This window comes from Polistes canadensis, unplaced genomic scaffold, assembly GCF_001313835.1.
Source record: "Polistes canadensis isolate GaletaPanama2010 unplaced genomic scaffold, ASM131383v1 scaffold_279, whole genome shotgun sequence".
Lineage (NCBI taxonomy): Eukaryota > Metazoa > Arthropoda > Insecta > Hymenoptera > Vespidae > Polistes > Polistes canadensis.
In genome coordinates, this window is record NW_014569826.1 from 1 (window position 1) to 16,384 (window position 16,384).

The 16,384-nt window shown below is 29.1% G+C and overlaps 3 protein-coding genes across 3 annotated transcripts; all 3 read right to left on the reverse strand.

Moving 5' to 3' along the window:
* Window positions 1–9,512: 9,512 nt before the first annotated feature.
* Window positions 9,513–11,430, reverse strand: LOC106791027 (coiled-coil domain-containing protein 13-like; the record flags this gene model as incomplete). The annotated part of the gene is made up of 8 exons (XM_014756367.1): window positions 9,513–9,561; window positions 9,628–9,762; window positions 9,839–10,020; window positions 10,113–10,353; window positions 10,451–10,629; window positions 10,714–10,958; window positions 11,047–11,209; window positions 11,272–11,430. Coding segments are annotated over 8 exons (1,353 nt in total), but the record flags the coding sequence as incomplete, so codon positions are not given.
* On the reverse strand, window positions 11,362–12,805 carry LOC106791034. Its single transcript, XM_014756376.1, has 2 exons — window positions 11,982–12,805; window positions 11,362–11,820 (listed from the first exon to the last, which is right to left on the reverse strand). The coding sequence occupies exons 1-2, from the start codon at window positions 12,027–12,029 to the stop codon at window positions 11,503–11,505; spliced, it is 366 nt and encodes a 121-aa protein (XP_014611862.1). The 5' UTR covers window positions 12,030–12,805; the 3' UTR covers window positions 11,362–11,502.
* A 25-nt stretch (window positions 12,806–12,830) lies between these two features.
* On the reverse strand, window positions 12,831–15,055 carry LOC106791033 (glutamic acid-rich protein). Its single transcript, XM_014756375.1, has 4 exons — window positions 14,976–15,055; window positions 13,410–14,755; window positions 13,186–13,324; window positions 12,831–13,091 (listed from the first exon to the last, which is right to left on the reverse strand). Exons 2-4 carry the CDS (start codon window positions 14,711–14,713, stop codon window positions 12,891–12,893), a joined length of 1,644 nt encoding a protein of 547 aa, XP_014611861.1. The 5' UTR covers window positions 14,714–14,755; window positions 14,976–15,055; the 3' UTR covers window positions 12,831–12,890.
* Window positions 15,056–16,384: the final 1,329 nt, after the last annotated feature.

Sequence of the window (16,384 nt, forward strand, 5' to 3'; positions counted from 1 at the left end):
GAGAGAGAGAGAGAGAGAGAGACTTTGATAAAAATAATTAAATAATTAATATTAGGTTTTATTTTCAGATTTTTTTCTTTTAGTTTTATTAAAATTCGATAAAAGGTATTTTTTATACAGATAATCTTCTTGTTGTACAATTAACTAGATTTTCCTAAATTTCGTATTATACAAAACGAAAAAGTAGAATAAAAAATAGGATTAGGTATTATATACACGTATTCCGAAAACAGTATGTTAAAAAATATATATATAAATATGTAAATATGTATTTGGAGAAAAGTAATGTTAAATTCTAATATTCTAAAATGTACGAATAAAAAATATCAAATGAGAAATTGCTTGCACAATTGAATAAAACTCTGATTGTGTCTCGTATTTTATAGGCATTAAATTGTTTTAAGAATGTCGTTTTATGTTAGATGGGTGATTTACCTGATAATTGAATTTTTTTACGCGCAAACGAAAGCAATTATTTTTTAAAAGTCCAAATACATGATTTTATTATTCTTTCTAATCTATTGTTTCAAGTATATGTGTATTTACTTACCGATTGATCATTTGATTAAAATTTCTTCCAGAACGATGATGATTATTATTACGAAGAAATGAAATAAGCAGATGTTGAAAAAAGTCTTACCGTTCGTTTCGAAATTTCGACTTAAGCTTGTAAGATAAGTGTCGAGCACAAAAATTTCCACCAGACACGCGTCAAGCAAGTGTGTCCTCGGAATTTTCTATATATGCATGTATGTATGTATTATATATACACGTATGTGTATACACCTATCTATAGGTAAACTAGATAAGAAAAACATCGTCGCGTTATTTTCAAAGGCAATCATCAAAAAAAAAATGAAATTGGGATATTTTAGAATTCGAATGAAATCATTTTAACATTTCCCTCATTTCTCTTTTTTTTTTCTTTTTTTTATTTTATTCTCTTTCTTTGATTTTTTCCAAATTATTACATAATACAAAATGACACAAACTTTCTTTACGCACGCAAGCACGCACGCACACATACACGTAGATAAATTTTATTATTAGAAATTTTTATACACACACACACACACACATATACATGGCACAAACACACGAAACTTACATCTAATCAACATCTGGCTGATTATTCGAACTATATAATTTCTTTTGCCGATTATCTTTTTTCGATAATATTTCACGATTTTATTTCAAATATTATAGAAATGTCTTTTCGAAAATACGTTGTGTAACATTTGTAATATTTTGCTTTTTTAAATTAAAATTAAGTTAAAAGAGAAAGAGACTCGATTATTCGGGGGACGTTTGAAAAGACATTTACGAGGTTGTATGTCTTCTGTGCAGCAAATACACTTAACTAGTTTAAGTAAATCTACTATATATGTGCAATAAATACATACATACATTCATATATACATTGAAAGAACACGTAATCATATCGTCTGGTGTGTCTTTTAACAAAACCAAAGATGCGGAGCGTTATGAAACACGCACTTGCCGGAAGAATGCTTATTTCTTTCTCTCTTTTTCTTTTCTATAACTTAGCTCAATGTAATATGTACAACATGTTACATGTATACGTGGTTACGATAATTGCATTTGGTTTCTTAGTCGACACTTAAGAAACTAATTTATTAACCCGTAGTTCTTAACGTATCGCCACAACTTTAGATAAAATTCAAAGAGATATAGAAAAAAAACAAAACGAAATAAAAAAACAACAGAGACTATTGCTTAACGTGATTTGAATAAAAAAAATACGAAAGTAAACATTACATTGAAATATTTCAATGTAAACCATTTAATCGCACCCTTTTTGTTTATCGTTAAATCAATCGTAATATTCGATAATTTTAAGCGAAAATTTGTATAATCAATTCAAAAACTTTCGTTCAATGTTTGCCGAATTAAAAATACAATTTTTCTTTTCGTTTTTTTTTTTTTTTATAAATTTTCGTCAGAGGATCATATTTTTAACACACATAAGTAGATTAGTCGTTAATTCATGCACGAATGCATGTATGCATGGATGTTCTTCTTACACATTGATACACATTGAAAAGATCGCGTTTCTCTCGAACAAGGTGGGTGGAGTTCGAACTCGCTTGCTTATCGCGATAATTAAATGGAGTTATTTATGATAGGTATACTGCGAACTACGAACGCAATGTCGAGTTTATAATGTTCGCTTCTTTCTATGCGCGATATCTAACTTTAATATCTCGAAAGTATAACGAGTTTTGTTTGTCGTCTGGTGCCATCGTTGTCTCATGATGGGTCCATCTTCATCTTTTCTTTTTTTTTACAAGATTATAAAATCTTAAAAATAATATATATTCTTATTTGTTAATCACATCACATAGACTTTCTTCTTATGAGATAATAATCAAATAATTTGCACAAAATATACAACGTCGAATATAAAATAATTGATTAGGCATTCTCGTTTTATAATAACATACATTTTTTTTTTTTTTGTTAGATTTTTAATACAAAATGTAAATTTTTAATACAAATTTATTTTTAATTAATTTTCTTCGATATTATTCTACAATGGAAAAATTAATTTTTCCCCCCTAGTGTTTAATAAAATGAACTTTAGGTAATGAAATATAACTATGAAAGTTTATATGACGTTTCCTTAGATGATGATTTCGAACATTTCGTTTTATATTCGATAAAGTTTCGCCTTCGCCGCCATTGTTTCAATCGTTTATTGTCAAGATATGTCTTTTAACTTTTCTATTCTCCTCTTTATTCTTTTTAAATTTCACAGGAGGAGAGATGGGATCACACAGATGGTTTGGTGACAATTTGTAGGAAGGTGTTACGTAAGGGAAGGATGCACAATGCATTTGTTGTGCCTTTCTAACCGCATCGAAAGAGAAAATGCATTTAAATGTCTATACACATTTGTTACAGAAAATTTTATGGTACAGGCATTGGAGTTTAACACGCGTTAGAAATAGGGGGGGGGGGGGGGGGAAGGATAGGAAGAAAAGAAAAAAAAAAGGAACAAATAAGAATAATTATAAAATCAACGAGGTTACGTACAGGAAATGCATACAAGAAAGAAAGAGGTTATGGGGAGGGGGGTTTTTTACAATGGAACGTTCTTTATCGCATTTATCAGAACAATTTAACTGTTATATTTTCCACAATAAGAAACATTACGTTGTATTTGTTCCAATTTTATTCAACCCGGTGGTCCATGTATTTTTGATTTGCTTTTAAACAATGGAAATTAATTGTTATATCACAATTTAAATGATGAATTTATTTTTCTCGTGTAACTTTAGTAATATGATAGATAATAACTTACTTGTATTTTACTGGTTAATTTCTTGGCAACGCCTTGTTGATTAATTCTTTATGGGTTTTTTCATGAAGGGGGGTGATATAGAGAAAGTAGACTAAACAGTTAGTCGTCGTTGTATAGGACGGCGTCCACAAAGAGAGCAACTCCATGACAGTGTCTTTTTTTACCATACTGTCGATGGATAGCTCTCTTCATAGTTCGCGCCTTGTTTTCATCTTCTCGACCCGCATGCATATGCACGCACGCATGCACCAAAATGCATCGAAAACCTTTCTTCTTCCCATTGCTTTGATGATCCTTTAAAGACTAAAGAAAAATATTTAATTATACTGAAATTTGTTTATCTGTAACATATTAACAATTAAAATATTAAAATATTATTCGATCATTGTTATATTATCGAAAAAGTTAATGTACAAAATCATACTTAAAAGAAAAAAAAATATATTTATATGTAACTAAAATAAATAAATAAATATTTTATTTAGTATCAAGTTATATCGAGTATATAATGTGATGAAAAGATAGATAAAAAAAATATATGTGATAATAAAATTGTTCGTGTGTTAGTAATGCGTTAGTTGGAAATAATAATTTTCTTAATGGTTTTTAATTTTAAAGAGGGGAAAGTATCAAAGGATTAAAAACAGGTAGTTACTACTTAGCCTCCCTCCGGGGTGTTGTGTGAAATAAACTAACGCATGCGGACTAACATAATAAGTTAGAAGGAACGTCGTCGAGAATAAAACCGAGAAGCGTGCTTTTAAACTCGCTACTCGAACTCGTTATCGGGGAGGTGCGAGCTACTTCTCCTTCTTTAGCATTACACCACCTGATTGCACGGCAAACACGAGCTACTCGCGTTAGCTCGTGCCATTCGGTTGTTTAACACTTTCTTTAGTTCGATGCTTGTTGTTTTTTTTCTTTTTTTTTTACGCATACAATATAATTATTATAAAATCTCGCTTAGAACTTTTGTCTATTTAACGTGTCCGATTATTTTTTTTTTTAACATTTCATTTCATTTCTTTTCATAAATTTTCAAACGTAAACCTTTTTCTTTAAAAACATTAACAATTGTAAAATAGGTATAAAATAGGTCTCTATTGGGTAGGTAAGTGGGGGGGGGGATGAGTTGTAGAAAAGTTTTCTATCCTATTAAAAACACATTTATTTTGTCTCGGTTGAAGTAAAAAATTGTATTTAAAAAAAATATATATAATAAACTCACACCATAGTATATGTTCTCCTTTTTTTTATGTAAGAAAATACTCGTTTTTGTTGATTAAATTGTTTTGTTCTTGTTTAGTATACGTGGAAGTAATTATTTTGTTTTGTTTTTTTTTCCGTGGATATGAAAATAAAATATCTTTCCTTGATACGAAAGAGAGAGATGTGATATTAATTATATGATAACTTTTGTTACTTGCAAAATCAACCGCAATTATCGCGCATCGACTAATGCCCGAACAAACTATGAAGAGATATTAAAGAAAAAAAAAAAAAAAAAGAAAAAAAATGAAGAAGAAGAAGAAAAAGAAAAAGTTGCGACTCCTTGAGGTGTTTGCTCAGATGACATTTTCACCTCTTACGAGCGCAACTGCTTAAACAGGGTAAAACGAAGAAGACGACGACGATGATTACAACAACGAGAGGAGACTACTGCACTCCCGTTTTCATTAGTTTTATTTTTTTTTTATTTTGTTACCTTTTTTTTTTTTGCTGCTCATAAGTGTTGAATTATTGGAAGATACTTTACGATTATTCTCTTATATATCTATATATTTTTTTTTGGGTTGGGATTATTTTCTAAAATAGGGGCAACATATTTGAAACGAGTTCGTATGCGTTCGTTTCTTAATCAAATGTTTGTTCAAGCTACGAAACTGTCTCTCTCTCTCTTTTTATTTTTTTTTATTTTCAGAAAGTCATATTTATCTTGTTATCGAGATACATTTGAAAATTTTCGAAACTTTCTTCTATTCCTACTTCTTCATTCGACGGTTCAATTTTATCTCTACATTATTATCGAGGGTAATACTAATATAAGGAGAAACTCGTAGAATGATAAGAATTTATGATCATATTATACTTTTTTTCTCGTATGTGAGCAATCTCATATAGATTAACATTTAAAATGATTTAACGTTTTATTTAGAAATTTATAAATGCTATATATATATATATAAGAGAAAATTCTGTGTTTGAATGGAATTTTAATTAAATTTTAAAAAGATATTTCATGATAAAAAAACAAAGAGAGAGAGAGAGAGAGTGAGAGAGAGTGAGATGGAAAAAAATACAAGAAATTAATTGTTAACGATTTAATATTTTACGCATACGCGAAGAATATTTGATATATCGTGCGCGCTTGAGTTAAATAATAATAATAATAATAATAATTTATTCTTTCTTGTAATACACGTAAAGTCTAACGACACGAATCTCATCGGGTCGTATCATCTTCGAAAAGAAGTCGCGATTGCCTATTATCAGTCGACGACGATGCGATAACGCGATAACGAATCAATTCGCCTTATTATTATCGCCCAAAATACTCGTTAACGTAATATTCTTTTTTTTTCTTTTTTTTCTTACAAATTTCTCGTATATATATATGAAATTATTTTCACTTTCAAATATTATCTATCACATTTGATTCAACGTATTTTATATTTCTTTTCAAATATATATTATATTTTTTTTCTTTTCTCGATGAGAGAGTGAGAGAGAGAGAGAACAAAAAAAAATCAAAAAACGTTAATTTAAAGAAGGAAAAAAAAAAGAAAAGAAAAAAACTCATTAAGATTAGTTCAAATGACCGAGGTAAAATAAAATGAGAAAATGTATGTTCGTTTATCTATCTCTTTCTCTCTATCTATCTTTATCTTTCTCTTTCTCATTCTGTTAATAATTCTTTCAACGTGGCATTGTAACGAACTTTAATTTATTATAGAAAAAAAGAAAAGAAAGAGAAACTAACGTAAAACGTATTGAAAGAAAAGAAATTAGTCTCGTGATATTGGCATAGTACAAAATAAAAAAAAAGGAAATAAAATAAGAAAAAAAACACGAGTAAGATCTTTTTCGCGATATGCGTGGCAAACCCCCTATTATTATTATTATTATTATTATTTCACGCGTGTAAATTAATCGACATTATTTCTTTTTTCAACGAATAATTAACGTAATAAACACACACCGATCTGGGTGTGGGGTGGGGTGGGGTGGGGTCAGTGATGGGTGTTGCCATAAATCGATATTATTATATTAAAAAATATCGAGAAAGTATCTATTTATCTATCTTTTATGTTAAACAGCTGTTATAGTTCCTTTCTTGACTTATTTTTTTTTNAAAAAAAAAAGAGAAAAAGAAAATCGTGTTTTGTCCCTTAGCTTCCTTTAAAACCTTCTTCTGTTGAATATGATTGTCCTGTTGAGAACAATCGATTGTGATATTTTTTTTGGAGGGGGGGGGGAGGAGGAGGCCTTGCAATTTTACAATACCAACGTACGAAATAATTTCGAATAATCGTCGTCGTCGTCCTCGTGGTCGTGCATTCAATTGAGAATTGCATCGGTTTAACAATGACCAAGAACATAAACACGGGCTCGATTTTACTCATTCTTAAAACAACTCGTATCCGGTGACCACCACCGTACCCTCTCTCCCAGTCAGAAAAAAAATAGTATATTCAGTGTTTTTCTTTCTTTCTATTTTTTTTTTTTTTCTTTTTAAATAATCTTATTTCCTTTGCACGAAGAGAGAGAGAGAGAGAGAGAGCAAAATTCATCGAATCTCATTTTAATTCCAATAAAAAAATCTCTTTCTTTTCGTTGTCTACGTTTGCAGAGAAAAGTGGAAAAAAGTGAAAAAATAAATGAAAAATAATATACAAAAAATTCCGTAAAACTTCTCAAAAGAATTTACCATTAGGCGGGAGGAAAAAAAAGAAAAACAAAGATATCATCCCTTCTTAAGGGAGAGATCAATAATTAAAAATACAAAAAATATATTATAATAGTCGCGAATAAAATGAAATCAAATAAATGAAATTGTCTCAAGAGGATAAAACAATGATAACGACAAGAGGATGATATATCATCGATCGATGAAAAATTTCATTCTCTCTTACGATATACGAATAATTATAAGAAGAGTGAGAGAAAGAAAAGAAACAAAAAAAGAAAAGAAATTTGCAAGATAATAATTCCCCCCCGTTTAATTAATACACTCCGTATTTGTAATTCAAATGATAAGAATGAAGAGAAATTAGGTCTGGTATGGTTTTTTGTTTCTTTCTTTTCTTTTCTTTTCTTTTTTTTTAAGGTGTTTTACCGATGACGATTACATAATCGAAGTAATAGAAGGTCGAACCGTCTTAATAGTAGTAGTAGTCGTCGTCGTCGTCATTGTCGTTGTAGTCATCATTGTAAATGTGTACGAAAAGAAGCAGACGGTAGGTTGGTTTGCTGATCGTAATCCCTCGAAATTTACACATGAAAAGGTAATGCCGTTGATGATCCGACGAAATTCCAGCTGCGTCGTGTCGTGTACACGAGGTCACGAGTTTTTTTTTTCTTTCTCTCTCTCTCTCTCTCTCTTCTACGATACCAATTGCACGAGACCCACCTTCTTCTTCATCATCTTCATCTTCATCTTCGTTTTTAATCATAGTCTTCGTTTTTTCTTAGCTTTCCCAATGTGTTCGTACTCTCAAAGAATCTTCCAAAAGTAAAAACACCCTTTAGCTTACCTGAATATTATTGGACCATCACCACCACCACCACCCCCTCTCTCTCTCTCTCTCTCTTGCTTGATCACTGATTCAAACTTCTCGTTCTCTCGTTTGTTCTTCCCCCTTTTTTTTTTTTTTTCTTTCTTTATTTCTTTTTTCTCTTCGATTGTACGTTAATCGAAAAACAAAAATCTTTCGGTATAATAATTTGTTAAAAATTGTTGATATAAGTCTGATTGATATGTGACTATTTTCTTCTTTTTTATCTTTTAAAGTTTAATTTGAGATAAAAATAAGAAAAATAAAAAAAGAGAGAGAAGAAGAAGAAAAAAATAATAATAATGGATTCACACGAACGAGAATTACTTGACGAAGGTAGAAGAACGAGTGACGTGGACGGGTCTCTGTGTCCGCTCATATACTCTACCTGCGCCGATCTGACGTCACGGGTTTCGTCTCTTATCAGTAGCCAGGAGCGCCAACACCTGTATAACCGAGCACCTGTTAGTTGAAAAACCTTCGAAACCGCGTTGTTCGCAACCGCGCCTGCTCCACAGATCATCCACCCTAAATGTTTCTTTCTTTCTTTCTTTTTCTTTTACTTTATTTATTCTCTCTCTCTCTCTCTCTCTTTCTTTTTATCTTTCTCTTTTCATTTCATTTCTTATCGCAATGAAGATTTCGAATGTTTGATTTTAAAATATGATAGAACGTGTAATTTTAGAATAATGAAATAATAACAGGGGTTGGATTTAGAAATGTTCTGTCTGTTAAAGATATCTACGTGAAATGTTTTTCAATTTTCTTTTACTAAGATATCACGGACTGACTTTATACGATGCGTAACACCTTATCTCGTGTCCTAGTTACATCACTGCTGCTACCCTGATTACACATGCTATTATAGATATATATATATTATATATATATATATATATATATACACACCTGTGATACCTGTAAGATTGATCGTGATCATTCCAGTGAGATCGTTCAATGATTTCTTATTTCATTCTGAACAATTATTTTCATATGTTGATGATTCTAATATATTAATATACAAATAAACTTATTCTCCAATCTAAATATTCATTTTAAATATAGTTTATTTTTTCCATGGTATACGATAAATTGTTTTATATATTAATTTAAAGTAATTAATATATTTTTGTTTCTTTTTTTTAACTTGACATTTATATTTCAATTTAAATCATATGACTAAAGTATTATCGAGTTACATATTTTTATAATTTTAATTGAACATTGTATCCAAAAATTATATATCGTTTCATTAAAAATTGAATACAATTTTTCAAATCACATTGAAAATATTTTCTAATAATAAAATTTGAATGATTTCAAGATACATGTGGAAAATAATAATAATAGTTATTTTATTTAATTAGTTTCTTCGAAGTATATTGATTTTTAATGAGAAATATGAATTTTGATTAGACGGTAACTGTTGAACGACTCGCAGGCGTGGTAGTTTGTTTATTTCTAAAAGAATACAATGAAAATAATTCAATTTATTTGGTATTAATTATCGATTATCATTAATCATACTTGCATGCTTCTTGAAAAGTTTTTCTAGCTTGATCTAACATTCGTTTATATGTTTCCAAATCGGAAGCTTTGTCTTGTTGCACGGTATTTAATCTTGCTTTCAAAGTGAGACATTCCTCTTCGAGTAATTCCAATCTATTAATTGATAAATAAAATAATTAATCGATTTCTCTCCGAATATTAAAAAACCAAAAAAAATCTAACGAAATACTTGAAACGAATTTGTTCAGCATTCGCAAATTCTTCATTCGTTTTCGATCCTGATATAGATCTGAAATTTTTGATTCTGTAAAAACCACTGTCCACTTTTGAAATTCCTGCTCTTTCATTTTCCAATTTTCGAAGTTTCGATTCCAATTTAGCCAATTTGTATCGTTCGTTTCTCAGTGATTCCTATGACGGATAAAATATTTGTTTACCTATCTAAAAATATTTAAATTGTTTTTACAGAAAGAAAAAAAAAAGAGAAACATATATATAAATACAGTTAAACTGTTGGCATCGTTTCGTTCCTTGTCCAATCGTCTGTTCAACACTATTACCAATTCCAACAATCTTTCTCGTTCAGCTTCTGCAGCTATAGCTATTGTAACATATTCGTTAGGTTCGTTTAAATTTTTAATAGTATTCGGAGGACTTCTATGATAATTGTTAACAACGTTTCGTTCTTCAGTATGTGGAATAACTCGTTGTGGTTTTTGATCTTCCGGTATCATCAGACCATTTCTAAGAATTTCTTAAATAATTAGATAATTCATTTGATCGAAGATAAATTAAAGCAAAGAAAAAAAGGAAACAACAACAAAAATAATCCGTATACAACCTCAATTTGTCTATTTCTATTTCACGTTCGTCGAGTTTTCTCGTCAATCGATCGATTTGTATTTGTGCAGCTTGTAAATCATTTTTAACGTTAATACATTCACGTTCGATTTTGTCTTCATTATTTTTTATATCTATCTCACGTTCTTGATATTTATTTTCAATGGATTTCAATCGATTCTGATAAAAAGAAATTTGATAAATAAAATAAAGCATATATACAATAATATGATAATTAATAAATAATTAAATTGATAAACCAACGTTAAGCGTTTCAATCAAATGATCGTCGTGAGATCTTTTTTCGTTCAACACGGCTACGTTTGCTTTGGTCACGTTCAATTCATTTTCGAGTACTTTAATTCTAGCTTTTGATGCTTCGAGCTTTCTTTTATACGTTTCCAAGGCAACTTCCGCTTGTCTGAGTTCTTTCGCTGAATTTTCTATTTGTTTTCGTCTTTCTTTATCCGCGTTCCGAAGGTTCGCAAGATTCTTACGTTCCAAGGATACTATTTTATTTTATTCGATATATATTTTGCATAAAGGTGAAGGAATATATGTGCGTGAAAATGATAAAAAATATGGCCTGTATCTTACCAAAGGATCCTTTCAAAGTTCCATCATATTCCAATAATTTATTTTGCAATTCAACAATCTTTTGTTGAAGTATTCGGATTTGTTCAGCTCTTCCACGCCAACCACCCAATTGCGAGGATAATCCAGTTACCGTTACATTATCACCAACTTCCCTGCACAATAACTATCCTTATATTATTTTAAAGATCAATTTTAATATATATATCTTCGAAATAAAAATCTTACCTTTTGAGCTTTGTTGAATTCCTGTTTGAGACTCGTGTAAGCGTTTTTAGATTCGTAAAGCTTTGTTTTAACTTGTTGCAACTTATCCGTTAATATTTTCATCTTATCCTCGTTCTCCTTCGATAAAGATTGAACATCTCCGGTACCTTTGTCAAGGATACACTATCCTGGATCTCGATTATGTTATTGCAATAAGGATATTTAAAAATTAGTTAAGATTTTTCGATGACACTAACAATACTCACCGTTACCAGATTCCGATTGTTTTTTCGTAAAATTTGTTATCTCTTCTTTTAAGTTATCCAATTCGGTTATCTTACTTGCTAAATTATCTTCCAAATGTTTACACTTAGTTTTGAGTACCCCGATTTCAACAGTCTGTTCTTTACATTTCTTGCTCAATTCAGTGATCTTGATCGTTGCCAATTCGTTAGATTTATCTAAATTTATAAGTAATTCCGATTTAATAGTACTTTTCTCAGTTATTCGTAGCTTTTCTTCGGTCTCCTCTAACGTACGACGCAAACAACCGTTCTCCGCAGTCAAATCCTATTTTACGAGAAATTTGAGTAGTAATCTCATCATCATACCTCGTCGTTCAGAGCTACCAAAAATATACATCTCTCTGGTATACGTCTTCTCGTTTGTTGGTTGCAAGCAACCCAGAGTGATACGTTTAAGAGGAATGGATATTATTATTAAATACTTACTCGGATACGTTCGCGCAGGTATGTGTTTAATTCGTTGGGAAATATCATTGACTCCGGTAATTTTTCCTTTGAAATGATATTTTTTTTATTTTATTTAGGTTATTTACGAACGAAGAATGAATATTGCAACAATTAAAAAATACAATTGATATAATTAATGTGTATTATAATTAATTTACTTAATTAACTAAATGCAATGCATTATATCAGTCAATCTATTGCCGCTCGAAGAGTATTTCTTTTTTTTTTCTTTTTCTTTTAGTTTATTTTAAATCATTCGTTACCTCGATCATTTCCTTCGACCACGTCACAAGATCTTCAAAATCGTAACTATCGTTAAAATCATTTTTATTATCCATATTATTAGTTTCTTTTATATCGGACATATTACAATATGATGATTTTTTGTATTAATATTATCAACGATAACGATTAATCGTGATTATATTTTGAAAATATTTTCAATTAACATGGAATGCTATTGCGTACAATAATTGATCGTTCTAAATTTAATAACAGATTCAGAATCGTATTTCACATCGATTTTATCAAATGTATGATTCTTTTTAACACCGTTTCGTTTGATCTACACAAAATTGACGTATGTCACGCAATATATAAGTTTGTTTTGTTTTTTATTTATTTATATTCTTTTCTGTATGTATAAAATTAGAAGCGTTCAATTCAATAAAAAAAAAAACAAATCGAACATAATAGATTTGTAGTATCCATCTTTTACAGATTTTACGATATACGTATATATATATATATATGATATATATGATTATTATTAACTGTAAAAATTACTGAGAAATTAAAAAGAAAGTTTAACAGGTTGATTGTTATTCGATACAATTAATTATATTTTGTTATTGTTTCTAATGTAATATTTCTATGTCGTTGATGACTCTACATTTTTTTAAATCCTTTCTTAAACTTCTTGTCTGTTTTTTTATGACTTCCAGCTAATTTTCCTTGGTCTCTCAGAGCAGCCAATTTTTTGTTTTTAGCTGTGATGATTTGTTTTGCATTATCGCGTTTAGAATCAGTGGTGTATTCTACGGTCAACATTCGGTTCTGAAGAAGTGAACGATGCAATGATAGTCCTTTCTGTAAAAACAATGGTTGACATAGTATATTGCATGAAAAAAAATAAAAAAAGGGGAAATATAAATGTGATTATATATATTATCAAAGATTTTACCTCGTAATCTTCTTGATTTTCGAGTTCGACATAACAAAATCCTCGAGATTGATTGGAGCCTATTTTTTTAGGTATTCTAACATCGGCTACAGAATTGACTTTTGTTAGAAAATGATTTCTTACTTCATTTGTAGTAATACTAGAAAAAGAAAAAAAAGTATTAAGTTAATGTTAATTAAGTATTAATAATTTTGATGATAATTGTCAAAAATTCTGATTTTTACCTGTATGGTATATTTGCAACATAGAGAACAAATCTCTTTTTCTTGGGTGGTTGGTTTTTGTTATTTGCAGTTTCATTCTTCTTTAATTTTTTATCTGCCTCTTTTTCTTTGCCTTCTTTTCCTTTTCCTTTTGTTTTTACATTTACATTTTCATCGTTATCATCATCATCACCATCATCATCATCATCATCATCATCTTCTTCTTCTTCATCTTCATTTTTGTCATCATCATCGCCTTCTTCTTCTTCTTCTTCGTTCTCTTCTTCCTCTTCTTTCTCATTTTCATCATCATCATCATCATCATCCTCGTCATCATCCTCGTCATCATCCTCGTCATCATCCTCTTTTACTTGTTTCACTTTATTAAGTGGTTTTTTAGATTTAACTTGAATTTGTTTCTTTTTTTCTACTTTAGGCTCTTCCATATCTTCATCTTCATCTTCATCTTCATCTTCATCTTCGTCTTCGTCTTCTTCATCTACATCCTCAGCCTCATCCTCATCCTCATCCTCATCCTCATCCTCATCCTCAACCTCAACCTCATCCTCATTCTCATCCTCCTCATCCTCCTCCTCCTCATCATCATCATCATCCTCATCCTCATCTTGTTTAGCAATTTTCTGTTCCTTAGACTTCTTCTTATTGGCAGATTTAGCGGTTTGCAATTTTGTATCTTTTCCAACTTTGCCAACTTTCTCTTTGCCTTTTTTATTTGAAACATTCTTTGTCGTATTATCGTAAATTACGAGTGTATGGCCATTGGGTAAAGAAGCACGTTTATATTCTTTACCTTTATCATTGGTGTCATTTGATTCTTTTACGGTATCTTTCTTTTTTATTTCCAATATTTTATTTAAACTAGCTAACTTTTTCTTAGCTGTTTTAGATAAAGTGTCTCTACTTTTTAATTCTTTGATTTTTTCTTGTACTTGTTCAATAGTTAATGTAGTCTTTGTAGTTTGTTCATTAGAGAGTGGCTTATTTTTGTCTTTATTCGATTTCTTTGATAAAAGTTTGTCCTTTCTCGATATACTCAGTACAGTTGGAGCATCATCATTTTCATTTTCCAAGTTATCTTTGATTTTAGGAGAAGTTACGTCCTTTTTATTTTTATTCTTATCCTTTTTATTTTTATTTAAGTTAACGTTACTTTGTGCTTTTTTAGTTATTACATTAGTATCAGAAACTATTTCGAGTTTTTGTTTCTTTGGAGGTGATGACGACAAATCTTTACCATCTGCTTTCTCAGATTTTTCTATCATAATATTTTTATTGATAGGTCTCTTTTTTAATTTCTTAGACATGTTTGTTTATTTTATAATGAATAAAACTTTTGGTAGAAGTATCTAGAAATAATGGATGAGATATTTTTAGCAATAGAACTCGACCACACACATACAGAAATTTCTTATTAAAATATATATATATTTTCACATTTATATAAAAACATTATTTTATCGGTTTGAAATATATATGATTAAAGATTTAATATAAATTATTTTTATAAAAAATAAACTATTCATTTTATTTATATATTTAATGATAATATAAAATAGACGAGCTTACCTATACAAGGTGTGCAGCCAAAAGATAGAACGTATCTTTTAGTCTTGAGGTTAACCGGAAAATGTGGTATTACTACTAGCGCCATCTTATTAGAAAATAATAAAAAAAAATCGTTTCCGGTTACGCATGCCCATTCAATTTTTCTTACGCGGCAAATGTGCGCACGTGTTTCTTCAATGGCGGGAACGTCAATATTTCAAAATATAAACCTCGTAAAAAACATTTCATTCATCTATGCGTCATATCACTTCATTCATTATTATTTTTATTCTTTTTAATACATATAAAGATACACGATTTTATTTATATATAAAAAGATATTTATAAGTATAAGAATTATATTTAATATAAAATTGTAAAAAGAAAAAAGATATTTAAATGAATTTTATAAAATGAAAGTTTATGTTTATAAGAACATATTTTATTTTTTACTTATAGAATATGGTGGTAAGATTTTTTTTTAAACAAACTGGTACATTCTGTATATAATAAACAAATACTTTATGTTATAATACATCAATTATTCGAATTATAAAAAATGGGATTAAATGATATTGAAAAAATTGTAAAAAAAAAAAAGAAAAGAAAAAATATATAATATTTTATAAAATACGTTTTTAAAAAAGAGGGTAACATTCGATGTTGTTACATCAAAGCATTCGATATACACATATGCTAATAGAATAACGAAGCACTTACGTGTTTTAATCTAGTTTGAAACATATACATAGATTCGACTACGTAAATTCATGGAATTTTAATACGTTCGTCCGCTCAACTAACATAAAGTTATTATATTTTTTAGCAGAGTATAATGACAATAAGGACGACAAAATTCTGCATTACTCATTGTCCAATCCGTTTTTATTCTTGAAATCTTATACTCGTCTTCCCACGTTTCGCATTTTATTCTCGTGAATTACCGAACATTTAGGATTTTCAAATTGACCATTATCATCATCATCATAATCATCATCATCATTATTATTATATTAATTATTGCTACGAAAATTTAATTCAATTAGATAATACGGATTCATTTTCGTGTATGATTATTTCTTATTTCTTATAAAAATAATTTAATGTAAACGTGTGTTAGTTATTGCATACACATTACATACACAAATTATTTCTTTTTTAATTCATAAAAATTCGTATTAATCGGTATTAATTTTTTAGTATAATTATTTCTACGTTTTTAAAAATATCTATTTAAAATAATTTAACGGAAACGTGTGTTAATTATTGCATACACATTACATACACAAATTATTTCTTTTTCAATTCATAAAAATTCGTATTAATCGGTATTAATTTTCTAGTACGATTATTTTTACGTTTTAAATAATATCCATTTAAAATAATTTAATGGAAACGTGTGTTAATTATTACATACACATTACATATAC

Excerpts from the sequence above, each read along its gene's own strand:
- LOC106791034 (XM_014756376.1), bottom strand. The coding sequence starts at position 12,029 with ATGATATTTCCCAACGAATTAAACACATACCTGCGCGAACGTATCCGA. Across the intron at positions 11,821-11,981 it reads ACCTGCGCGAACGTATCCGA|GATTTGACTGCGGAGAACGG; the intron begins GTAAGTATTTAA and ends CTCGTAAAATAG.
- LOC106791033 (XM_014756375.1), bottom strand. The coding sequence starts at position 14,713 with ATGTCTAAGAAATTAAAAAAGAGACCTATCAATAAAAATATTATGATA. Across the intron at positions 13,325-13,409 it reads GTTGCAAATATACCATACAG|TATTACTACAAATGAAGTAA; the intron begins GTAAAAATCAGA and ends TTCTTTTTCTAG. Across the intron at positions 13,092-13,185 it reads AAAATCAAGAAGATTACGAG|AAAGGACTATCATTGCATCG; the intron begins GTAAAATCTTTG and ends TTGTTTTTACAG.